The sequence below is a fragment of the Chaetodon auriga genome, chromosome 21, assembly GCF_051107435.1.
Source record: "Chaetodon auriga isolate fChaAug3 chromosome 21, fChaAug3.hap1, whole genome shotgun sequence".
NCBI lineage: Eukaryota > Metazoa > Chordata > Actinopteri > Chaetodontiformes > Chaetodontidae > Chaetodon > Chaetodon auriga.
The window spans coordinates 4952920-4979817 of NC_135094.1; the positions used below are offsets into that span (position 1 = coordinate 4952920).

The window sequence follows — 26898 nt, forward strand, 5'->3', positions numbered from 1 at the left end:
GCTACGCTAAGAAACACTGCGAGCCCTGTCAGACAAACGCTGGATTTAGTGCAGCGGAGAGGAGGAAGAGGCGCGAAAGTGCTCGGAGCTGCTGAACCAAATGAAGAGACGAGAACTACCTGGCATGAAGGGGACCGCTGGTGTTTTAGAGAGATGCTTTTCTCACATTACTGAAACACTGAGTGCACATTCAGCGCTCAGTTTAGAGGTGCAGCAGGACCGCTAATTCCACTCACGCCTGTGCAAAAATAGGCAAAACAGCATAAGCACCTGCACGGCTCTCCATTAAAAGCTGCAAAGTTGATTAACAATTCAGCTGCAGGTTTCATCCATGAAGTTTTCAGCTCAGACTTAACCGTATCAGCGGGGGGGGGGGGGGGGGGGGGCAACAGATGGCTGCCATCAGTCTGATATTATTAACTCCACATTATCTTCCCACATTTATACTTTGCTTTAAAGTGGTAACAGACAACTCTTCACCCCCCCAAGCATTCCCAAGAGGTATTACTGCTGGTGCCGCTGTCGCAAACACAAATTGGATCATTTTCCGGAGCCCAGCGACCACAAAAACACAGCACACACACCTCGTTCGTGTTCTCGTTCCTGTGAGGAAACGATCAACACCATCGAGCACGTTCACTCAAGAAGGAAAGTGACAATGTCTCCTAAGAAGACATTATCAGAGAAAGCTTGAGTTCATTCGGTAACTTAGTCTATAATGGAGACATGAAGGCACAGAGAAATGGCGCCAGTGGGACTCGATCACCCAGTGGGAATCTGAACTGCACAGTCAAAGCGAGGCTTTCAGGGAACCAGTCTAAACTCTGATGGTGTCCTTATTCTGAGGCCGTTACGTTGTTTAACCAACATTTACTTCATGATGATACGTTGAAGTAAAAAAACATGTCTACTGCCAGCTTGACTTATTTAATTTACTGCACTTCAAACTGCTTCTTAAAGCTGTTTATATGCTGCATTTTGCTTCCACATGAACTCCTCATTTGTTTATCATGATTCTGCTTCTAGCACCTTGTACTTCTTGTAGGTGTGCTGTAATTTCTCTACATTACAGGTCTACTAGCACTCCGTCCCTCTGCTCTGCACAGCTGCTGCATGTCTGTTTGGGAAAAGGATTCACCTTCTGCTGCTCGTCCTGCAGGTTTTTCTTTTAACGTTTTAGGTTATATAAATAAACCTGACTTGACTTCAACTTGTGTGTCATTGTGTGTGTGTTCGGATTGATCTTGTAGTAGTAGTATCATGAATGTGTCCACAATTTCCAAAGTACAAAGAAATATGAGCATAAGCCATCATGTCTCGTTGCAAGTAATTACTTTCCTTTTTGATTAATTTGATTATGTTTTGGTTGTTTACTCTGTAAAATGTATGAAAATAGCAGTAAATTGTTGTACATCACAGCTCATAAAGCCCACAGTGGTGGCTTGTAATTGTTTGTCTCAAATAGCAGAAACCCAAAGATAATGAATTTAGGCTGGAACCTGACAAATGACTTCAAAGATGATCAATTATCAGAACAGCCTGTTGATCAGCAGTAGATTTACACACATGTGACAGAGTGTGTGCGTCCTCTTTTCGTATCTACCTGTGTGTGCGTTGCCTCTGGTTGAGCGACGCCGTGCGTCCGGGGCTGTGCTGCTGCCCGTGCTGGCTGCCGAGTCGGGCCGGGCTGGTCATGTAGTCGTTGGGCACCGTTGGCGGCTTCACTGGCTCCAGGGTCTTGAATGGCGTGTTGCGTCTGCAGCGGCCGGAGGTGGAAAACGAAAGGCAAAGAAGGATAAATGAAGGACGGCAATGATCACAACTGTGCAAATCCTACTATCAAAGCCAGGTTCACTGGAGCGCTGTAAATCCTATCAGTTTACCCAGCTGGATCACGTCCGACAGGCTGGAAGTTTACCTTTAGAATTAATATCTGATCAGTGTCGCCGCCTGCTGCAGCGCATCATGACGACAGGGTTCATCAGGGTGTGGGAGCTTCGCCACACTAACAGATAAAAGTCCCCAGACTTGGATCCATTTCCTCTGGCTTCACTTGCATCAGTTTTGTCATTCAAAATGTGCAGAAATGTGTGTGAATGTGAGCCAAAACCACAAAACACAGCCATCACAACCACACTGGAAACATTATGTCCTGGGGCCTCTTGTTAGCTCAGAGGAAAGCGCCATCTTCCTCTTCACCTCATATATTTATAAAAAGAAAAAAATAATGAATGTGACTGTCTCCACAAGAGCTCTGTTTTTGTTTTGTTTTTCTTCCATTCTGTGTTTGATAATTAGAGGATTCCTCTCGGGTTGGAAGTGGAGCTCTTACCCGAGCGTGCCGCGCCCTGACATGGGAGGGCTCGGCGGCTTCTGCGTCGGCGGATTGGTCCTCGATAGCGTTCCTCCTCTGATTGACTGATTGTTTCCATGTTGCTGTGGTTGGAAGAAAAAAAAACCCAAAGATGCTTGTTTAACAAACAGATTACTTCAGACCGTGTGGGTGATTACTGCTTGTGTGACAAAAATCAAAAGTTACAGGCTGCCCAGACGACTCTTCAACAGCTGACATGTACTGTATATGTGTATCAGCTGGTAATATCTGAAGGGTTATGTAACGCCAGCCCAGCGTGTGTTTAACTCGGCCACAGGGTGTTCGCTGCTGAATGCAGGTTAGAAAACGCTGGGTTAGGTTCAACAAGGCTTCTTGCAAAGCACTTGTGTCTTAACAAACACATACTGTAACTATCTGAATAAAATACAGCAAATTTCACATCATAGAGTAATACTCTATCAGAAAAAAGTACATATATACAGTACGTGCTTTGTCTGGGGAGCCTATAAGAAACAACAGAACATATATGGACAACTACACGACATGTAAAGTAAATGACACACACAGTTGGTGAACTGACGAGGAGGATGTTACAGAGCCTCAGACTGAGTTCTAGGCTAAGAGGACTACAAGGAGTACAAGACGGTTAATGGGGATAACATGGGAGCTGACAACAATAACCACATGAATCAGGGTCTGCTGTGCAAGGGAGTCGGACGAATCTATCAATAATAGACTCTAGGAAAAGGGGTCATGTGACAAACCAGACTTACCTTGGCTTTTAGCCACTTACGTGGGCGAAGGGGGGAAAAAAAGACAGAAGAGAGAGACAGAAAGTCAAAATGGCCACGTCCAAACGGATCAGCAGAAGTCAACGTACAGGCGAGCAGCAGAAAAATGACTCCCCGCTGTATTTACACTGAGTAAACATTTAGCAAGACCTGGCCGGGTCAGCAGATACAAGTCATGCTACCAAGGGAAAACACTGTGGCTCCTGACTGGTGCTCTCTTTACTTAGACCCACAGCACCACACCCAGTGCCACAGGCAGACTGGAAGGAAGGAGCAGGGATCTGATGGCAGAGCTACTGTGGACACGTTATGTCTTAACAGAGTGCGTGAGGCCCAACAATTTACCTTCGTGCATCAAAAAGCTGCCTCACAAAAAGTCTACTGAGCATCTGTGTGTTCATTTGGTTCATTGTTTTTGCAAATATCCAGGTTTTGACCAAATAATTTCAGCTGATCACATTACTGGCAGCGAGAAAAAGCCACCTTGGTGCTTGTGTGGGCTGATGTCAAAGAGAATATAGAGCCAACATAGCAGTGGGGTTTGACAACTGCAGAGTCAAGTGGCTCATCTATAATGCAGCTTCCCCAGTGGCCTTTGCAGAAAGCATTGTAGCATCACAAGACCAGGCGAGGGAGAGAAAATGAAACTGAAGGCAAATTCACAGCACAGGGCAGAGCACGAAGCCATCTCTGCCTCTTTAAAAACAGAAAACACCGTAAATCTCACGCTCAAATTTCACACTCTCCGGGTTATCAGAGCTGGACGAGATTCAATTTCCAATCTAGGTCATGCTAGAAACGCCCAGGCCGACGACTGCCCTCCCTTATCTCCCTGGCAAATGCTGGATCTCTGTTTTGCTGCACGAAGCAGACTGGCAGCATGGAAATGCTTTAGTAACATCCAAGTTGAATTATGGACAGACAGGTTCAGATTAAGGTCGTTATCAAGTCCAAAAAGGCTTAGCATGTCGGGCTGGGGTGCAAATCTGGAGCAATGCAGTCTGTCAGAGTCGGGCGAGTCTGCCGGGGGTCAATGTTCAGCAGAAAGGACACACACACTTCCTGAGGTTAGCGTAATCACAAAGGATACACTCCAACAAAGAGAGTCCAAACAGGAAGACGAGCAGAAGCCGTGACACATGATCACATGACACGGTGGCTTATTGGTTTGTGTGTGAAAGCTACTAAAAATTCAAAATCAAGAATTTCAAAATGACTCACTGACCTGACGATGAAATCCTAAAAAACGTGGCTGACCGGCTCATTGACTAGTTAGCAGATCTAAAATTTGAATTCTTAGGATTTTCATGTTTATGTGTTATCTATGGTTGCCTTTTTTGTAGCCATTAAATATATTTACATCCTGTAACGAGCTCTCTCTCTGTTCATTTTAACAGTTTGTGCCGGGGTATGGCATTTCCACGCCGGATTAACACAAGATTAGCCTAATTTCTCGCAGCTCAGTGTCTTTACATCACTTCAGAACTGTCCTAAACTACCTCTGATGCAAACCGACCATTTCCTCCTGCAGCTGCTTCACATTAAAAACATGCAACTGGCCAAACACCAGGAGGCTTTTGTTGTTAGCGCTGAAATGCGTCAATAAAACAACACTTTCACTTTCAGGCATTTTTTTATTTCTCGTAAATATCGCAGGAAGTGATGCAACAAGCGGCCACAGTCAGCTGAACACCTCGTGCTGAATATTTGACTGACTTCTGCATTCAAACAATGTGAGTTTGTTTGGCTGCACTGTCAACAGAAAGCTGCTCTCCTGCTGTATTTCTGAGCTGCTCGAGGAGTGTTTGCTGTGGTATTCACCTGTTTTTTGTGTTACACGTTGACCACAGGCGTCGCCAAATCAACCACGTAATTTCAGAGAATGGTGACTTAAAAAAAAAAAAAAAAACACTCGATTTTGTCGAATCAAGTAACAGAAACATCAAAATTCCCCCAAAACTCAAACCATCCCTTTAAGCTAATCCTGTAAACCGCCGCAGCACAAAATATCAAAGGATTGAAATCTAACTCCAAACACCTGACATCAGCGTCCCTGGATTCCCAAAAGCCCCGCTGACTAGATTAAACATCAGCTGACTGGGAGAATAAATCTCATCTTTGGTATTAAAAGTGAAAAGCATCACGTCGCTGTCAGGCCGCCTCGAGGTGCAGGAACATCCCGATCAGTCAGCTGTGCCATTCCACTTAATACTGATACGATGCTGCAGCGTTCAGAGAAGAATCTGATCCACTGGACGAATTTCACCTGCTCTTTTCCCTTTGAACAGCTTCTAAACAATAATGTACGTGAGCGCTGCACGATGTGTCTTCTCTGTTACAGCTCGTGCTTTAATTATACAGATGCTCTGTGAGGCTGCGACACCAATTCAACATTCAGGCCAGCGCAAACGCTCGCAGATGTGGCGAGTTTCACAGTTAACTGGAGGCAATAGACATGATTTAAACTCCCATTAAAGTATTGATTCTGGTCTGTAAGTAAACCATGGCGGTAGATATTCTATACAAGCCTGGCATCTGACAGCAGCCATCACAGGATACTATATGAATTAATATGGAGTATTGATGTTGAGTATTGATTGGCTCTTTGGGCTGTGACGTGCATAGATGAGAGGAGGTGAATGATGTAGGACTGCTGCCAGATAATGTGTGTGTGTGTGTGTGTGTGTGTGTGTGTGTGTGTGTGTGTGTGTGTGTGTGGGTGTGTTCCCCATATTCATATTCACTAACTAAATGCAGCATGAAGACATTTAAAAAGGAGAAAATCCACTGAGATTAGGCCCAGAGTCATACGTAATGTTCCTAAAATAGACGCATCAAACGCTCTGGAAGCAGCCGTGAAGCTGGATGGTTTCAGTAATTTGACACTATTGTGCGATGATGTCGTGCTATCTGAGTTTTGAGCCACTCTTCTGGTTAATCCAGCGCAGCAGAGTCAGACCTGTGGGTGAGTCACTGGGATTTTGCTTGATTTTCGCCCTGTGACTCTTTGAAAAAGAACGAGCGTTATGAAATCATATTTAGAGTGAAGACTTTGGAAGCAGCTGTTCTGGGGCGTTTGATCATTTCACATGATCGTCACCATTCATCATTGTAATAAGGAAAAATAAAAGAAATTTGTGGCCTCTACAGTTCTGATAACTGGGTAGATACAATCTGCTGGTGCAGATCATGTGACATGATTAAAAGTGCCGGAGGAGCTGCTAAATGGAATTAGAGCTTTATCAATTTAATCTATCGATTTAATAAATGTGCCCACTTTTGGGGATGTACATGAATTAAATTAAGTTTTTCCTCATTAACAACTTGTGTTCACTTGTTTATCACATTACCTGCATGGGACTTTTTTTGGATATCAAAAATTAAGATATAAATATGAATACTAAATCGTTGTAGAGGAATTCTGTTTGGACATAAGATTTAATTTTGAGAAACGAGCTTGTTCACTTTCTTGGCAGGAGGTCTGTGCACAAGTTAAAGAACTAGAGCCAGGAGTTAATTAGCTTAGCTTAGCACAAACACTGGACGCAGGGGGAGACAGCGAGCCAGCAACAAGTTGTGGGTTTACGAGTAGTTGCGGATGTAAGCGTTCACATAGTCACTGTTATCAGCTGCTGGTCCCCAAAAAACAGAGATACAACATGTTCAGAACTTGGAGGTCCTGCTGAATGGTGGATTTAGGATTTCAGATTCAGCAGTAGTAGTTTTTCCTCAACTCACTCTTGGAACGAGTTCCAAAGAAATAGTTACTGCACGTCATAAACAACGTCTTCATACACTTTTAAGTACATAACGTTCATGATAAGCAGTGAAGAGCCGTCCCTGTCATGGAGAAACACGCCCAAATAAAATGCTTCATCACAGTGTTCCACCATGACGGGGGGGTCCGGTGTAATTCCCTACGCAGTAAATTGAGACTGACAATACGGGACGGTAATGGCGGGCCTCTAATCCAATCTGTCTGAAAGCTGCAATTGATTGGCTGATTGATGGAGCAGAGGACGCTCAAGGGGGAGGGTGGAGATCGCAAAAATGCCTGCGGCCGTGAGGAAATGATGTCATTACCACCACTGTAAGGCCGACCCAGTGACCCCTAAAGCGAGCCCTAATGGCACAGAGGGAGTGAAAATGTCACGCTTGGATCATCGGTTTCTACTCGGGAGAGTCTATCACATCAAAATCAGCCTCCTCCCAGCCTCTCAGATCGTACTGATGTGAAAATTAAGTACAAATCTAACTGTGACATCATTCAGGATTAGAGAAACTGGAGAATGAGATTACGAGGGTGGCCTGGGCCTAAGTGCCTTTAAAACCGTCTCACAAATTTGTCTCCCCTCGCCGTTTTCACAACACTCTAAGAATAGAGCTTTTGACTGAAAGCTACATGATGTAATCACTTTTTTAGTTCATCTCCACCCCCAACCCGCTCCCACCAACCCACACTGAAACATATTCCTGTAGGGTCAGAAGGGGTGCTTTCTGAAGATGAAAGAGAAAGCACAAGAGATGGAGTGTGAGCGAGAAAACGAGTCAAAGTGGGAGAGAGATGAGAAGGAGGGAGATAGGAATACCTCTGGCAGCGAAGAGAGGAGGGGGGGAAGGGAGGAAAATTAGATATAGTAGAAGAAGAAAGAGGAAGAACAGAAGCAGAGATAAACTAATGGACTGAGTGCAGAGGAAGCAGATCGGGAGCAGAGAATAAGCACATGAAACCAGGACGAAAAGGGAGTCTGCTCACCTTAACGCCATGGCCGACGTCGTCCAGTACAGTGTAGTCAATGGGCTTCCTGATGTACCTGACCGGCCGCTCCATATTGGCTGGCGCTATGATCTTGTGGGTCCTCGACGTGTTCTTGTTGGTGGTCAGGATCCCGATCTCCCGCCTGGCCACCTTCTCTTTATGGATGTCCACCGTCTGTAAATGACACAGCGAGGACAGACGACAGGATGTGATCGATGCCAAAGTGGAAGCGCAGCAGCAGGGACCTCTGGGACTGAATGAACTCGTCATACAGCAGCTTAAGAAGGTTTAATTAAATCATGAGGCTGTGCTTTTCATCACCAAGGTCGTAATCTTTTTACAACAGCGAACGCACGCTAATAAAATGGATTGCGGTACAGAGCGGGTCCTGAACAGAATGATGACTGAAGCACGTGTGTGAACATTTCTGACTTCAAAAATTCAACACGCAAAAATACACAGAAACGTACAAATGTAAAGATTGAGAGTGACAAGTTAGAACTGAAAGCGATGTGATGAAATGTCACTGAAGCGAACATCGAGTGGAAGAACACTGCTCTCATAATCAAAAGAATAAAATTAAGTCTGTTGTGTATCTAAATCCTATTTTCACAACTGAACTGAAAAATGTCTTTCATCTTCCTTTTGCAAAATGCCGGGGCCAAACTGCGATGCATTATTTATGCTCCTGGAGAGCCACAGTGTTTTGCTATTGAAATTGAACCAATGTTCGATTAACTACCCAATCTGCTTTACAAAATCTAATTACTTTAAAAATGCATTGGATACTCTTGCACACTGCTGGCTCCAAATGACAAAACATAACTTATGCCATCCTTCTATAACCTGCATGTTTGATCATTAACAATACTGCATTATGGCTCGAATGAGGCAGTAGATCTACAGTTTCTCCAGATAGATGGATATGTAGCTAATATTGGCCACTATAGCTCTACAAGTACTGATCATGTTCCTTATGGACTGATCTGATGATTATTTAATTACTTGTTTAATTGTGTGCCAGATTAAATGGCAGAAATAGTGAACATTTTCCATCACAATGGGACAAGATGACGTCTTCGAACTGTTTTTTGGTCTGACCAACAATCCCAGACCCAGAGATTTGCAATTCGTCGTGCTATAAAGCAGAAAAAAAAGCAGCAAATCCTCACATTTGAGAAGCTGGAACCAAAGAAGTCTCACATTCTTTGCTTGATAAACAATTAATTGATCGTTATTGGACTGCCATCGAGAGGGCGTATCGTCCATCATGTTTGAACATCTTCTACAGACCTCAACACCATCCCACTGCATTTCCATTCCCTGCTCCGCCTGCACACTCCCAGCAAACCGAGAGGAGCCCAGGAGCAGCTGCCCTTCCTCTGAGAGATGAAAGGCTGCAATGTCTGCTGAGGACAGACCAGTAAAACGATGGCCTCTCACGGGGAGGAAGGAGTCAGCGACCAGCGCCAACAGAGGATTCCTTTCATGCCATGGGGATCTGGAGCTGGACTGAGCTCTGTCTCTTTATGCTGCACTGTTCTACTGCATGGACGGCTTAGCTTTCAAGTATCACTCATCCCAGCGCTGAGGGGATCAACAACTCTGGTGGACTTACAGTAAATGTGGTCCAATACAGTGCAGGAAGTGCTGACATCTCTGGACTACATCAAGTCTAATCTAATCAAGTCTAACTGTGACATTAATGAGATACAGACTTCAGAGGTGACAAGCTCCAGTAATCAGATAAAAAGAAGATGTTACCTCTTAAGGGACAACAGGGGTGCAGGAAAGGATTGTTGGAAATGACAGAAAAAAGGGGAATTAATATTTCATAACAGGCAAAGTTGTTCATACATAATTGCTCCCACCGAGACTTCCCATACAAAGGGGGAAACATCCGTTCTGTTCCAATACCCTGTTGTGTCTGCTTGAATTAAGAGCGATGACAGAGCATTGACTACAGCCATCGTTTTTAACCTGAGCTCTGCTGCCAGAACACGAGACTTTTCTTATTAAAAACAAGAACTGCGGTGACAAAGTCTTTTGCTTATTCCATTTTCGCAGCATTTCAAGGCCCGGTGGTGTAAGGCCTCCGCTACGATTGGACATGAGCTAATAACTTGACTCCACAGCTCAGAGATAATGCCCAAATTTCAAACTGTCATAAATCATGATCATCTGGAAAGAACTAGGCTAAAATCTAATCAGCCTTTTCGGCTTCCATTTGCAGGGGAGTGGTGGCTGTAATGGACTCGGAAAGAGGAAGGAGTAAAGGAGGAGGAGGGATCCTTGCTTGGATTTACTTCCAAACTCGCCTCAACACCTTGTAAAGTCATGGGACGAAAGCCGTGTTTCCATCACGGTCAGGTGAATTTAGAGCAAACTTTTAAAATGTGAATTAGGCGCATTTCCATCAACTGATTTGGAGTGACTGAACTAGGTTATGCAAGGTATCGTTTCGTAAGAAGTTGGCAGTACAGGCTATGTTACACATGGCTGCAGTAAAAAGAATAGAAGTAGAGGTTAAGAACCGCCAAACCAGCTGTCAACTGCCAATAAACCTCAAGGAAGGACGAGCCTTGGCCATGCATGGCAGAAAAATGAAGAGAGGTCTTCAAGAATTTTTTCACAGCAGAAACAGCTTCTACTACTCGTCTAAGAGTGAAAACAGCTGATGAGTCATTTGTTAAATGTTCATTATGTCACAAGTTATCCGGAAAAGGTGTTCCATCTCCCATTAAGGGCATTAACTCCTTGTCAGAGGGGCCGAACACCACCTGAAGTGAGTGTAAAACTTTTTTTCCCATTTCCATGGATTTTCTTTGCGCTTCAGAACACACATAAGAACACGTTGATGGAAGCAAGGCTATTGTTATCGAAAGATATTATGGGAAAGAGGTGGTTCTCAACCAAAACTCAAAAAGAGTTTCACTACAAACCACTGAAAGAAACTCCTCCTAAACAAGGCATCTGTTGTTGAAACATGCAGCTAAATTGGGAAAGCATCTGGTCTTGGCTCGACACATTCGCTTATCATAGAGAAGCGGGTGGACAAACATCATCGCAGCTGGCAAGGGAGGGAAGTGAGAAGGCGAGGTGCTGTGAGTTCATCTCCTTCCTGTATGCCGGGAAAACAGCCCTGCTGTAACAGTGCGAGCTGATGTTACAGAAGTGTTGACAGAAGGGTAAACTCCAAACCACAACTTTCACGCAGCGAGTGGCTACACCCTGTCGAGAGTGCTTTTCTAATCCGCTGACCGGTGCCCAAAGAATGTTAAATGGATCTGACAAAAAAGCAAAGGTCTAAGTAGAAAAAGGCCTTCTGGCTTGACCCCTTTCGACTGACCCAGCGGGGAGCTCCAATCTGAGTAATAGCTACTTAATACTCTGACTCTTTCCTCAAGTGGTTCTTCTGACTTTTCAACTGGCACTAAAGGCGTTTGCTTGATCCCAGTGGTCCATCTGTTTAGGTGGAAAGAGGCTGAACTCTGAATACATCTTGCCAAGCTGAAAGGTGGATGATTCACATGTGTTTTCAACCACTGTCACCCATATGCTGGAGGCCTGCGGGTGCTTTCCCAGAACACGGAGCAGTTTTGGCTCTGGTGTTTGGCTAATCCATCAGTTACAGGCTTTTAGGATTTAAGGGCCCCCACTTCTCGCTGCCTTGTGTTTTTTGAACCACTCTTTTTACTCATCGCCTCCATTATCTTCTATTCTTCCTTCCTCCTGCATCCTTTTAGTTTCGTCTTTTCTTCATCCCTCTAAACCCAATTCTTCCCACGCCCAGAAAAGAGTCACCCACCTATGTGACTAGTTTGAGGATCTAGGTCATACATTGGAACTGCCGCCAGCACCACCATCGTCATCCACATGTTCAAGCCAGAGAGGAAAAAAATCCAGTCGAGATCACTTTGGACTGGAAAAGTTCTTCCCAATTTGGGATACTGGTGAGTCAGCGCAGTGGTCGCCAAGATTAGAGATCCTTGTTGTGTTGTTAGTAGCAACAACTGCCTAAATATTTGTGATTTGTTATTTATTTCCTTTTAATCCAGATTGTTGCTATTTTGGTTGCGGCTGCACTCCCGACAGGACATGGGAACGACTCTTTTAAATGTTTGAACCTCAACAAGCAGGAATCTGGTGACGTGATAACGTGTCCCTCAATGAAACGCTGACATGTTTGCCCACCTGGGGATGGGTGGGGGATTTATATGAGGCCACAGACTGTACTTGACTTAGGGTTGGACAATATGATGATACTCAGTGACATGACATCAATTTGTCAGCCGCCACAGATTCTGCTATGCTTCTCATACTGTGGTATCCAGCGATGTATGTATATACATGGACATTTATTCTATGTAAACCTGTGTGAACCACGTGAAAGACAAAAGTTTTTCTGATTCTGATCCCTTTAACATGTCTGAGTGTTTTAGTCCACTGTGGCCGATGATTTTTGAACATTTTTGTTGGATTATCCAAGCATGGATGTTCCTGTCCGTTTCCAGAGAGTGAACTATATCACAGCATTGATAATGTGATATACATCATGTATATCTTTGACAGTTGATTTCAACCCTAACTTCCATGCAATGTTTTTCTGTTTGAGGTTCTGTGTTTTGGCAGTTTTTTGTCAAACTTTAAAAGCCATAAAGATGAGAAACTTTTAAAAAGGAAAACTCGCTGTGTAGCATTCATCATTGTTTGCCTTCTATCACTGCAGGTGTGTTAATAAATAATGTCTCTTCCCCCATTGTGTGTTGTTCTCTGTGTGTTTGGTATAGCTTATGTTTGACTCAGACAATAAATCAGGTGTCTGCAATGGAGCAATGGAGTTCATCCAGCAGCTTTTTGAGTGCGTGATCCTTCCAATGGTGAACTTCTCTGACCCGGCCACACTGCTCAGACTAGAGGCAGTATTTGAGGAAACGGGCCACACATCGACAGAACGCGTCCACCCAACATCAGGAGCATAAACCTCTCAACCAATCAAAGGACCAGGAATGGAATTTCGAAGCCTTTTGCCAACGTAACTTGACAACTTCCCACCAGACAAACACACACACACACGATTGTGGAGGGTAAGAAGAGATGAGAGAAAAGAAGAAGAAGAAAAAACATGTCTACAGACTTTGATATGGAGTTGAGACAGCCGGTTTCACTTCAGCACATGTGAGAGAGAGAGGGAGGAAAAAAAAAAGCCTTTTCAGCTCTTTGGCAGACTGGCCTCGGGATGATATCCTCAATAAAACGCCTGCTATGCACAAACGCACGGACAAACAAAAAAGCTGCAGAGCATGTACTGTAGGCGTAGTAGGGAGCTTACACACAGCACGGGGAAAAGCCTGCTGCTAGACAAACACACCCTACATACCACTGCATATGTGTGTGTGTGTGTGTGTGTATGCATGCATGTGTGGCTAGCCAGACCAGACAAATGTGCCAATGGTTGATGACAGACTTCGACTGTACATGATAATAACACTTAAAAATATTTCTGCAAACTGGCAGAAAGGCATCTTCTTCACACACACACACACACACACACACACACACACACACACACACACACACACACACAGAAAAGTACTCAGTTCCCATGGTAGTCTGTCCAAGAACATTAGGACATGGACTATTTTTACTGGCGTGTACTATCATAAACCAGAACCACACATGATTATGAAATAAGACGTGGCACAAGGTCTTATTAAAGGCCGTTCCTGGCTGAGAGCTACGATAAGCTCGTCTCTACAGCAGTCCAGGAATTGGAAATCCTTGTTCTGTGGGATTACGAGCAGATAAAACTACGAGGCGCACGTCTCTTAAACACATTTGAACCTCGATTTCAGGCTTTCTGTACGAGGGGATTTATCTCAATGGTCGGAGCCGCTAACAGGTGATGACAGCCAGATATGGTCGCAAACGTCTCTTTGTCGGTTTGTTCGAGGGGAACGTTGAACGAGCCCGGGCGCTCCTTCTCGGCAAAGCCACGCTCAAGCTATTAAGTTCAACCCTGAGAGTCTGAACTATCTGTAAAGCTCAGTGTGTTCAGGCTATCTCACAATGAAGCGCGCTTTTTTCCTGCTGCGCCCACCTTTTCTCGACCTACAGTTATTTCCTACATTTCCTGAAATAGCTTCCTCGGAGAAGGGCCCCAGACGTGTTGCTTCTGTGGAATGTGGAAACGCAGACGTGAATAGAGCTTGGAAATGTGGTATTTCAGCTGTGTCATTGGGACAACTTGTGGTTTTGTTGCATTAGTATGTTGAGTCTCTTGTTTGTGGAGACACGGGCATCCTTGCCTTTGGTTACACTGGATTTCTGACTGTGTGAAGCAACGCCCGTGAAGGCAACGCTGCAACATTCAAGAGTCGATTGAAACCTTGTGATAGGTTAGATTTGTCGAGGGGCTGCGAGTATAACCAATGATTGATTCTTCAATATCTTCTGGGATCGTTCCAGGTGGATCGCTGAGGTTCAAAAACAGTCCAGTACAGACAATAGTCTTGTTCACTTACTCTTCGAACAGTTACCGATTTAAAATTTGCCAATTTCTGGTGCTGGTAGGCAGATTTTATTACCTCCAGTCACAGCCCAGCTGTGTTTCCAGTGTTTGTGCCAAGCTAAGCTAACCAGATGCTGGCTGTGGCTTCATACTTAAACAGATATGAAAGCAGCATCAACGCTTGGAGGTCAATCACTGAAACGTGATGGTGGGTCACGGGCCAAAGGTAAACGCCAGCTCTTTTATTTGCAGTAATCAAATATTCTAATTTCCTTGACAGACGTTTATTCTGCTGCTTCTTTGTTGTCACTCATCTCATGACCCCTCACATTGATCTTGTGACCCTCTGGGAAGTCCAACCCCCAGAGACCATTGCTCTGGGGCACCTTATTCCTGGATCTGAACTGGTAAACTTCCGGTCGCATTCTTCTTCACCCTCTCGGCCGCTGCAGCTCCCACTCGGATGTCATCTGCTCTCATCTGTAGGAGCAGTGCAATCCAACACTCCCAACTCTGCGCTGAGCCAACACGGCTGTCGAAGCAGAGCAAACGCCTCTTTGTCTGGTCTGTTTCTCAGCGTGATTACAGCCAGCACATCTGAAGGCCGTCATCTGTGGAGCCGAGCAGTTGTCCAAAAGCCCTTCGGTGGGGCTGTCAGTGCAAAACACAGAATGTCGGAGCTTCCATCTGCACTCCGAGCCAGAATGGGAGGTCAAATGCCCCATGGGGAGTTCTGTTTGGCAGCTTCTTGTTTAACAGCCCTCAAAAAGCCAGATTCCTCTGGTAAATGTAACCCAATGTGCAGTACGACAGAGCCAGAAGCAGAGGTCTGGAAGTGTAAAGCTCGCAGAGATTGTCTCTCGCAGCAGAGAAAAAAAAACCTCCGTTAGGACGCCAAGGTCGACGGCATGTTTGCTAACACAGCACATGTGGAAACACCTCGACTTTTGTCGATCTAACTTTTGGGCCAAAGCCAAAAACAGCATTCTGAGAGAGCCCTGAAGTTTACATACGAGCTGAAGCGAGCCCAGACTGAGAGGCACACAACAACAGAGACAACAAACAGCGAAAGCTGAATCTGAGCTTCTGTCATCAGCCTTGTTTATACGGAGCTGTCGAGTAATTGCCTGCGTTTCTCTTACATGGGGAGGAACTGCAGAACAGAGGTGCTATGATTGGATGTAATTGCAGAGGGCTGTTAAGTGGGAAAGAATGCGCTGGTAATGATGATGATGCTCTGCAGCAGGAGGGGGAGGAGGAAGAGCGGGAGAGGAAGTAACCGCAGAGCTGAGGAGATGATGACTCTCTGAACATCACCAGGCATTTCACATCATCACTCGCTCAAATTTAACCTCTATTCATGCAGGACAGAGTCACGATGAGCGTCCAAGCGCTGCCACATTTCACACTGAAGGCCTCGCAGCTCACACGGAGGCGCACGCCTTCGAGCAAATGGACTTATTAGACGAATAATCAAACATACGTGGACAGACAGATCAGCACCAGTCTGCTTTCATCAACTGTGATGGGCATTTTTCACTTTTCTGTGACATTTTAAGACCGAACCATTTCTGGATTTGAATGGGAAAAAAAAGATTAAAATATGATGAAAATGATTGTTTTGTTTCAGTCCCAGGGGGCGGCATGAGATTTCTGCTGCTCTGTACCGAAAAACAGAGCAGAACACTGAATGTCTGCCAGAGGCTGAAAAGGTTATCGATAAATAACGATGACAAAAAGATTTTCTACAAAACGATCTTTGCGCTGAGCATTTTGGTTTACAAACTAATTTTCCAGATGGATTAAAAACTGCTTCCCATTCTGGTTTTTCCCATTATCAATCTCCCTCCCGCTGACTCTCATTAGCTGCTCAGAGATGAAGGCGATGCCTGAAGAGTGCCACCATGTTTCAGCTGATAAAAAAAACAAGCTGCAGACGATTGTTCTTTTCATTACTGATCTGTTTATCTTTTTGGGGTAATCAATTATTTTTTAATCCAGGAATCCAAAAGTTCTCAGAGCTGAAGATGTTAAAAATGTGTTAAAAATATTTGGCATTTTCATTTAATATGAACAGAAAAGGTTCAGAAATTTAGAGCTGAAACTATAAATTTGGGGATCAACAGAAACATTCTGATAATTGATTAATCTATAGATTTATTTAATCATGCAAACATGGCAAATGGTTTTCTGGTTCAAGCCTCACAAACATTAATATAGACTTTTTTATATGCTTTAGATGTTTTATTTAATTTTAACTTGACTGTCTTTGGGTTCAGACTTAAAACATCTGAAAATGGCCGTTCTCACATTACACTTTATAAAACCAATAATTAAACTGCTGAATTATTATTTTCAAATGAACCAGTATTGAAAACAATCATTAAGTGCCGCTCTGTCATGAATGAAAGTCAAAGTTTACTATTTCTTTCTAAAAATTAAAAATTTTCAATCTTATGTGCACAAAACATCCAAACAGTGACAAAAGAAAATACAGACGAACTCTGTATGGAGCTCGATTCACAGCCAGGCAGAGTGGGAGAGACCACCAGGAGAGGCAGGAGAGAGACCAAAATACACAGCAAGGATCAGCAGGAAACACAAGCACACACACACACGCACATACACACACACAGGGAGACCTATAAGACTTCATTTCCTGTTTGGATGAGTGCCATTCTTCCTCGACGGGAGGCCAAAAAGCCAGCGCTGCAGCACAGATGCAAAGTCTTTGCATGCGTGTGTGTGTGTGTGTGTGTGAACTTATCACGGCACTGCACACACACACAAGCAGCAGAGTGTAACGGCATGCAACTGTACATCCGAGGAATGAGGACTGGAATGGAAAACAACCAAACCGACCAAATGCGTGCCAGGAGGAGATAACAATTACAAACTGAATCCTGCTTTGAACACAAGCAGCGGGCTGACTCATGTAATCAGATAAGAATACTGAGCAAGTGTAGTAACAGCATCCCAGTGAAGCTCGCAGCTGTGGGAACAAACTGGGAGTGTACTCTGGCTGTGTGTGTGTGTGTGTCAGCTGCTTTCTGCTGCTGTGCTGCTTCATCGCTGTGGTCGCCGGGTTCAATCGGCACGCCGGCCAGCTCCGAATGGTGGAGCGCAAGCCATTTACATCAGTGTCAAACACAGCTGTGCTGTAAAAACCGGGCTGTAAAATGTGATTTTGTAAAATCACGTCCAGAAATCCGCCAGCTGCTTTATCGCCACACTGTCAAGAACACTCAAATTCCCATTTGATTCAGTAACCGCGCGGTCGCTTGGTGGTGTGACATCTTACTGATGCTACAGTCCTCACAAAGACTCCCGCCTCAGATTCTGCTGACCAGAGTTTCCCACAAACATACGTGGACAGACAGATTTTTTTGGAAAAAAGACACTCATATCTGTGTCAGAGGAAAGAAAAAACTCCTAATGAGGACACAGGAGCTGCAGCATGAATTCCTAGGCGGTCTGTGCATGATCCCCCCAACACACACATGCACCATTCTCCCTCTCTTCCCTCTCTATTCGGGGTATCACGGAGAGGTTCTCAATGTGAGGCATTTTCTTCCGCCGGACAGACAAAGCGCTCCCTGTTCGCAGCCTCTTAGCAGCCACTTCACACGCAGCACAAGGTGGACGCCCCACAAGCTACGCTTTTTCCCCACATAAGCCCTTCCGCCTCAGCACTGCAGAGAGACCCCGGTTTGTGAATGGGAACAACAGCAGGGAGGTGACGCACAAACAAATACCTGTCAACACACACACACACACACACACATAAACATGCACACAGATTCAAGCACGCACGTTTTGCTATTAAGTCATACTGCAGCCCGACCCGGACGTCCACTGAATGTCAATGAGCAGCTCAGGTAAAGGTGCATCAAACCTAAAAAACACAGCTGTTTCAAATGATGCTTAATTCTAATATGTAAGATTCAAATTGTGCAGAGACTAAATCAAAGCTAAATGTTGATACTACTGGAAACTGAACAGCTTTTACTGGCATCTTGACAATTAATCAATTAGTTTCCAACCTGAGGGTTTGGACCCACAACATAAATCTGACGGGGGCACAAATTAAGGGGATGGGAAAGCAGAAAAACACGTTTGTTCAGCACAAAACTCTGCTTCTTTTTTCAAATCTTCATCTAATCTTTGCTTATTTGTTGGAAATTTCTCGATATCGTTCATTCCTGGCATCTGAAAGCGTTGAAGTCGCAGATGATATGCATCCAGAGGCCTGGGGGGGGTCACAAGGTTGGACACTGCAGGATTAACAGTTTAGGAAATAGCAGAAATGTGTTTAACAGTCTCTGTCATTAAATCATCTCAGTAGTTCATCATGCCAAACTGCGTGAGTCCAGCTTCTAAAATGTGAAGACTTGCTCATTTCCTTTGCTTTACAAGACAGTCATTTGAATATTGCATTTTGGGCTGTTAGTTTGGCCAAATCGAGCAACTCCACATCATACTGGGCTCCAGGAAAACATTTCATGGATTCAAAACATAGTTCACAGATGAACCGCTGAGGAAATGTGTCATTATTTGCAGCCTTACAGTAATAAGACTCAACATTTGCAGAGGCTGCCTCCCAGCACATGCAAAACACAAGCTAAGATGTGCTGCATCACAGTACAGGACGGTACAATACACTCGGTATCCAACTTGGAGGGATGCATCACTTCCATGCCACCACTCTGCAGACACACCCTGACCAGAGCAAACCCCTTGTAAGTGTGGGCAGACCAAAAGGAATCAGCGCTGACGCCAGGCCACGTCTCGCCACACGCTGACTGACACGTTAATGTAAGAGAGCCACATCCTGAGGCGTCCCAGCTCCAGGCATGAAGCAGAAAACAATTAATGGGAAGACTGTGGAAAGAAGTGGATATGATGGTATGTTTATGCACTGCCTTGTAAATTCTGAGGTGTGTTTATTATTGCTGTCTGGAGGATGAAGGAGTCACATTTTTCAGAGGTATTCACTGGAGGAAGCTTCCTTCCCTCGCCTTTCCTCTGTTAAAACAACACATATCACCAGAGCTCCAGGCCCTCCTCTCCATTACCCATCCAGCAGTGTGTAACACTGGCCTCGAGGGCCGCCGCTAATCTCATATCCATGAGCAGCGAGGGCAACATGATAATGATCCACCTCTGAACCGGACCGCGGAGAGCAATAAAACACACCCACAGCCTGCAGAGCTCGCAGCCCTGCCTCTTTATTATTAAAACAGAGATATGCTTCATTACAGCAAATGCATTAGGACCTCTCCTCTTGTTTGTCCATGAAAAAAAAAAACTAGACGCTGATGAAGATGTTGTGAACGCGAGGATCATTAGGCATTCTGCAGTTTCTCGTTAGCTATCAAGGCAAAGCCGCTAAATCATTCACCTTTTTCACAGAGAAGTGAGGGAGAGATGAAAAAAGGAGAAACTCAAAAAAAGAACAGGAAAATCTTTAGTGACCATCATCTGACCTAACGTGACACCATCTAGTTCGTCTTCGCCGTGGCTGCACAAAGCACACAAGAATAGGACAGGAGGGACGGAATTTCCCACAGATGAGACGAGAGACGGTGATGAGCGCTCAGAGCGGGGACAGAAGGCAGACAATGGAGGCCGGGCCTGGAGTTTACCGTGTGGCCGGGGCTTCCTCCGCTCGTCTAAAGCACCATGTCTAACTGTCTTTCATATGCTTCTCCGAAGTGGCCCAGGGGGTTGTCATGGAGACCGAGGCAGGCGGCGGCATCGCTGTGACCTTGGTGTCGGCTGAACGCTGCTCGTCAGGATATTGACTCAAAACCTGAAGGAGTGCAAATATGCCTTTTTTGGTCTCTCTCTCTCTCTCTCCCTCTCGCCTTTCTTCGCCTGTCACCGTCCGTCTTCCATTTCCCTCTGCCTTCCGTCTGATTTGCCGGATCTCTCCCTCAAGCCCTCGAGTCTCTCAAGTCTGCTCTCTCTCCCTCCATTAGACTGAAAATCTGACCTTCAGTGTATCCTGAAAGAATTTCTGGCGCTCTTAGCAAAGCTCCGTCAGAGGAAAAACACAGATAGCGGGCACCGGAGAGACAAAACCAAAAGGAACTACTCCTTCCATTCCACACCAATCACTCCGTCACAGCATGAAGAACGCCATTTTTAACGTTTATTTTACATATTCGGACTCAACATGAGTGTGTTATGATTGCTCCAGGTTAGGTGAACGCCTCCAGGTCTAATCTACGAGATGCCACATGGCTGGTGCTCTTTGTTTGATTTGTCTGAGCTCTTAATGCCTTCATTGGATGAGCGGCTGGATTTACGTGCACATGGCAGAAGCCTCATGCTTTCAAAAGGAAAAAGGTTAGGAAAGTAAAAAAAAAAAAAGTCTGATGGCATCTACCAAGCATCTACATTTACCTGGAATGGCAATGAGCAATGCAGATAAAAGTATGTATGAGATAATAAATGTTCTGGACAATAAATTGGAAACTTGTTCATGATGCAACAACCACACAGGAATGTCTGTTTCAGGTTGACTGACAGCCTGATAAAACAAAATATGTCCTCACATGAATGCAAAAGTCTGACATTTCCCATAAAACAGTCCCGCTCTTTGATTTGAAACGCAAAATAAATGAAAAAAAACAAAAAGGAAGAAAATGATCTTGTGCTTCACGAACTGAAATGTTTGTACAAATGCACGCACAGTGTGAGGTGATACACGCAGCAGAATGATGATATCAGTGCTGGTATGTCCCTGTGTGCACTGCGCTGCTCGGTGATCGGCACTGCAGACTCATAACTGCAGAATCAGTCTGACTGTGGTGAATGTAAATGTTGTGCAATGCTAAAAGAAAGACAAACAGGCCACCAGTCATTTCGCCAAACAGACAGCCAGTCAGACGTTTGGACAAGACTGACAAACCAATAAAAAGGAAGCGTGGACACACAGAGGTCTCGTACTGTGTTTGAAAATAACAGAGTCTGTGTGAAAGGGAGAGGAGAAGTGGGAAATGTGGGGTACCATTCTTCACAGCTGTATGGGCTGCGGTGTGTGTTTCTGTGTGTATTTCTGACCTGGGAGATGTGGTTGATGGAGGACTCCATGCGCCGCAGCTGCGAGGCCTGGATGTCCAGCAGCTGGAGTACATTGTTGGCTAAGGCATTGATCTGGTAGGCCACGCTGGCCAGGGACTGGGTGGTGTAGGCTTTGGTCTCCTCCAGAGCTTTCCTCTTGTCCTGGGCCTGTGCACGAGAAGGGATTAGAGAGGGGAAGAGGAAAAAAAGATGAAAAAGGCTGGCAGAGGAACCCAGTTGCTGGTAATATCACATAACATTCACATCCATCTTCTAGCCCCGTATCCAGGTCAGGTTTGTGGTGGATTTGGGCCAATTGAGCCAAGACATCCCCCCCACCCCTGGACTCAACCGCCATTCCCCAGATACCCACTCTCTCTGGGGGGATTTGAGATGATGTGACTCATTCTACGGCAGCCATATTGGAAGCTCTGAGAACAGAGTGTGAACAGCACAAGACTTAAAGGCAAATTCATAAATACACTGAGGAAGCATCATAATGCTTCACGTCAAGCTAAAGCAACACTCAAGCAATGCTAAAAGTTGCTAATGCTAGGACACTAAACTGCATTTAACTATGTTTGCTTGGTCACAAATGGCAAACACCAACAGCTAACTGCCTAGCGCCAAAAACAAGCTGTGTATTTAGCTATAATTTAGCAAAGATATGAGTGCGGCTAAGGTTTCCTGCTAAGAAAGAAGCTAACAAAGCTACAAACTTTTAATTGAGAATTTGTTAAATGTGTTTAGTAGAAGCTCACCACAGTATCAAAAGCAACAAGTAAGAACTAGCTTGCTTGCTAGTTAGCTGCCAAAACAAGACCATTAGCTGCACAAACAAGTGCTTAAGTTTGTTTTTTGGCTTTGCTAGGTGGTTAACTAGCCAGCAGGTTAATTTCTAAAGCAACTACGAGATGCTTCTGATGGTAAATGTCATCTCTATTAAACACAATCAAAGAATACTGCACCTTTCAAGCCTACAGGCAGTGAAGCTCATTATTATCAACAGCACAGAGCAGCTGGTTTAGTTAATTAGCCTAGTGGGCTAACAAGGCCAAAAAACAAAGCGAGGTGTTTGTTTAGGATGACAACTGAAGTTTAGTTTTCTACAATAACCTAAACACGGAAGCACGACCGTCGACCATATTTCTGTTCATTTTGCATGTTCAGAAACTACTGTGTATGTTAAAGTCATGAGCCTCCATGATGGCACCGCTGTTGCCTGCTGGGAAGTAACTCACCAGCATTAAACAAAACAAAACAAAAAAACAGGCTATGCACGATTTGTCCTGTTGTAGTACACCCACACATTCCTCCACCCCACTGTTTTGAAACGACGGATCCAAAGACTAAAAAGTGGCTCAACCAGACAAACTGTGGTAATGACACATGCACATCAAACAAGCTGAGGCAAAGCGTCGAGCTCCAAACTGAGCCATCGTGTTTGATCTCTGTGGGCTCTTCCCAACGCGGCTCGCTCATAAAGCTGAGAGTCCAACGAGCGCTGCCTGGAGGGCGACACCGGGCTTTGATAACAGACTGCCGTAGTGGGGGGTAGATGGTGGTGGAGGAGGAGATGATTATGGGCAGTGGTAGCGTAGTTGGGGGCAAAACAGTAAAAAACAGAACTTCTGGTCATGAGTGGATGGACGACCACAGTGAAAACAACCACGTCGCTGCGTCTCTCATTACTGATTCCTCTTGGTGGCGAGGAACTAATCCAGCAGCAATCCGTACGGCTAAAAGCTCCTGACCTGGAGAGCCGCCGTGCCGGTTAGCCTCGGCCGGGTGAGAGGGGTGACAGCGTTAGCGGCGTTTCTTTTTGCAGGAATCAGAGCAGCAGATGTGCTGTGAGATAACAGCCCGAGGAAGGAGGAAGGATTCCTCCAGAGGGCTCGGAGCAAAAGGCCATCTGTTGAAAGCACACAGTCATTCATGTGCACACACAGACACCTACGACTGACACCGCAATATGCAGCGTGGTAGACAGAGCAACAGCTGCAGGAAAATATATGAAACAACACAAACAAACAGACAAACAGCCTCGTGTCTCTGACGGCAGTCTCTAAATTTCAAGAGGACGGAGGTTTTGCTGTGTCGGGACAAGAGATTTCAAACAGATTAATGAACAACATATGCTTGCCTGTACGGAACTGCTGGCCCACATATCAAGCTGCAAGCCAGCGATGGTTGTTCAAACCACGAGAATTTCTCAGCATTAGAATCTAATTTGTCCTGCCAAATCCTAGAAAGACCTCAAGTTTTAGCCTGAAATGTCAAATCTGTAACAGCAAGTCGGCATTAGAAACTTGGGGTGTGGAGCTTGAAAGATGTGTGTGTTCATTCTGAGGCAGGGTCCACTGAAAGACGCTGCATTCTGGGAAATGTAGGATCTCATACTGGGGACTTTGAGCCTGGGTATCTTGGCCTCTGCTGCTTTCATTTTACTGTTTAAGCCCCCAAACTTCCAACAAAGTGCAGTACAAAACCTCTGGTCTGCTCCTTTATCTTGCTTTCGTCAGTGTCTTGCAGCAGCAGAACTTGGACAAATAGCACCATTGATGCTGCAGCTTCAATGCTCAACTGTGCTACGTAAAGGAAAACACAGCTTTCTAGAAACTCTAAAAATACTGCTCCTCCTTGGGATTGTGATGCAAAATGTAACTGTAACATTAAACTGCATAATTAGCTTGGTTTCGTCAATACCTTGCAGCTGTAGCGCACAGACAAACAGCACCATTGATGCTTCAGTGCACCAACGCTGAACAGTGACATGTGAAGAAATACAACTTTAGATCCTGCAGGTCTCACAAGCATATTCATTCAAGGTTCTCCATGTTTCCACCCAAACATGTGATGTTTAGCTGCTGTGTCTCAATGCCTGTAATTGATACGTTTTTAGGATGTGTCCAATCGGCTTTCATAGTCTGGGAGTTTATCATGTATTGTGCATGAATGCTCGCTTTATGCTCCAAGTAAGAGATGACGATGAAGCGAGAGACGTGGTTTCATATAAGATGAGGAAACGAATGTTCGTCATACAGCTGCAATCCTGTCTCATGTCTGCATGAGCAGTGTTTTTCTAAAACACAGGGTGAAATAACTCAACTCGTTACTAATTCATAGCTCCACTGGTTGCAAACAGAAGCTGAGCGTATGTGAGCTCATGAGAGAATGACCCTCCTTCTCACTTGATTCATTACCTCAGTAAAAAGTTTCCTAATGAGTTTCTGGTCCCAACTGTTAGTTTCAATAAAGCATGATGTTCATTTTGCAAATTATTCTCCCATTTAGAGCAAAATAGACTATGAAAGGATATGCTTTACAGCGTGGCTACTTTATGATTGACAGGTTCATACTACAGCGTGACCTCAGGTTCTCAGTCAGATCCAATCAGGATTGAAGTGAGCAGTGCATTCTCCCAAGCATGGTGTCCAGATATGGTGACCTCTGACTCCCAAAAACCAACATGGTGCCATGATGCCAAACTCAAGGCTTCAAACAATAGTCCACAAGCTAATGTGTGACGTCACGGCGGGCTAACACTGATCTGACCTGCATCACATGCCAGAGCTGGAATGAGAGGTCAGCGGTGGGCGTTTGGAGGACAGATGTGACACTTGGTTGCACTGCCACGGGCGGCATCTCAGAGCCGTCTACTCTCGTCCTTTCACTGGTTCACGCTTCAGAGGTCAGCCATCCAAAAATCCTAAAACTAACCACATTTGTTGTTCAGTTACCAAAGAATGTTTACTCCCGATGGCATCCATCATCAGGGAGAACCCAGCAGGAGCACAGTAGATACTCAGAAACCAAACAGGAAAGGAACAATCCTGTGCTCGCTCAGTACAAAAGGTAAATAACAGCACCGGAGAGCTGAGTGTAGAGTGTAGTACACCACAGCAGGAGATGCAAAGAGTGAGGTGAGGTGAGCTCCCAGAGAGCTTCAGCGCTCCTGGGGCACTTTATCTCATATTTCTGAGCTGAGTAATGACTGAAAGAGACTCCAGAATATCCAGGCAGTAGTAGACAGGCTGTCAGCACCTCAGCTGGGTTTAAAAAGGGAGTACAGAGGAATGCACAGTGTGTGTGAGTGTGTGTGTGTGTGTGTGTGTGTGTGTGTGTGTGTGTGTGTATGTACAATGAAATTACAGCTGGGAGCTGAGGCGAGCTAGATAATCAAACAACCTCTTGAACACAGGAAAAACACAAGGCTAGAGTCGCAATGTTGGTCATAGAAAAGTTAAAAATTCTCCAAAATCTTGTTGAATGATTGACAGAAAATGCTGTACGTGTGCTTGTTTGTGGGCTGACAGATTTGGCAGGACGAAGGGAGTGGCAGTCACAAGAAAGGATTTGTCCCCTGGGCTGCTTTTGAAGCTTGGAAGCACTGAACTGGTTAAATCCATTTCACTCCGTCGCTCATCCAGTCTGGTCAGATAACGACCGACAACCGCCACCGAAGTGCAATTAATGCCTTTTTGAGCAAGCTGCAGCGCTGCTTCAGTGTCAGGGCCCGCCAGCTGCACCGACACGGTGGGACGGAAAGGTCCAGACTTCCTCCTCGAGGACAGAAACCGCTCACCCTCCACCCAGAAGCCCGAGCGCAAGTAGGAAATGGACGAAATGAGTCGTCCTGATGTGACTCACAGAAGATCTCGGGAAGTGAGAGAAAACACCTAAATCAAAGCGTGGAACATGACACACGCCTCTTCACGCTGGGATTCAGACAGAGTTCAATAATGTGCTCCGTCTGTTTGTACTGCACTGAACGTTCAAACATGTACCAACATTCGACGATAAAACAACACTAAACGGCGTCTCTGCCCGCGGATTTGCACAGCTGACAAGAACATTTGCATTTATGCGCTCGCGCTTGTCCGGAGGGGAAACGCTCTCGGAAGGAAAAAAAAAACCTTTCAGGAATGTTTGGAATTCTGCAACAAACCGTACTTCAAACTTTCAAGTGTTGCTGAAGAACTCAAGTGTCAGGGACGCACGGAGGAGTAAAAAAACAAACACGGTGAAGGGAAGCACGCAGGATTTACTCCTCGTCTGTGCACTGGGCGGCGGAGAGGAGAAACAGATACAGCTCTTGACAAACTCCCAGCGCCTCAGCAGGAGCGGCACCCACGGCGAAGGCGGTGCAGCCGCGAGCTGAGCGAGCGTAAATCCGCCTGGAAGGTCACGGAGCTCACGCGGCACTTTGCTGCGTGTGATGTATCGATCGGCGATTACTGCAGACTTGAACAGGGTGCGGATCAGCGAGGCGGCGGCGGGTTGTTCCATCGATGCTGCTGTCTGACAGCAACGAGGTGGAGCCGGCGAATATGAGATTACAAGAAAGACGTGTCCAGGATCTGGCTGAGTGTTACTCAATCAGCCAGGCGCATCCAGTGATAGCTTATGGCTAAAATACCAGCAAGTGAAGACG

General features: G+C 45.2%; 1 protein-coding gene across 8 annotated transcripts in view; it reads right to left on the reverse strand.

Moving 5' to 3' along the window:
* Nucleotides 1-26898, reverse strand: part of abi1a (abl-interactor 1a) — a 42899-nt gene that overhangs the window by 10523 nt on the left and 5478 nt on the right. For 5 of the 8 annotated variants that reach the window (XM_076721393.1, XM_076721391.1, XM_076721396.1 and 2 more), the window contains exons 2-6: nucleotides 21465-21632; nucleotides 7883-8059; nucleotides 3109-3123; nucleotides 2333-2436; nucleotides 1604-1756 (exon numbers count right to left, since the gene is read on the reverse strand). In XM_076721393.1, coding sequence (XP_076577508.1) covers nucleotides 1604-1756; nucleotides 2333-2436; nucleotides 3109-3123; nucleotides 7883-8059; nucleotides 21465-21632 — 617 coding nt within the window. The remainder of the gene's footprint in view (nucleotides 1-1603; nucleotides 1757-2332; nucleotides 2437-3108; nucleotides 3124-7882; nucleotides 8060-21464; nucleotides 21633-26898) is intronic. The other 3 variants (XM_076721394.1, XM_076721392.1, XM_076721388.1) reach the window with 1 other exon arrangement.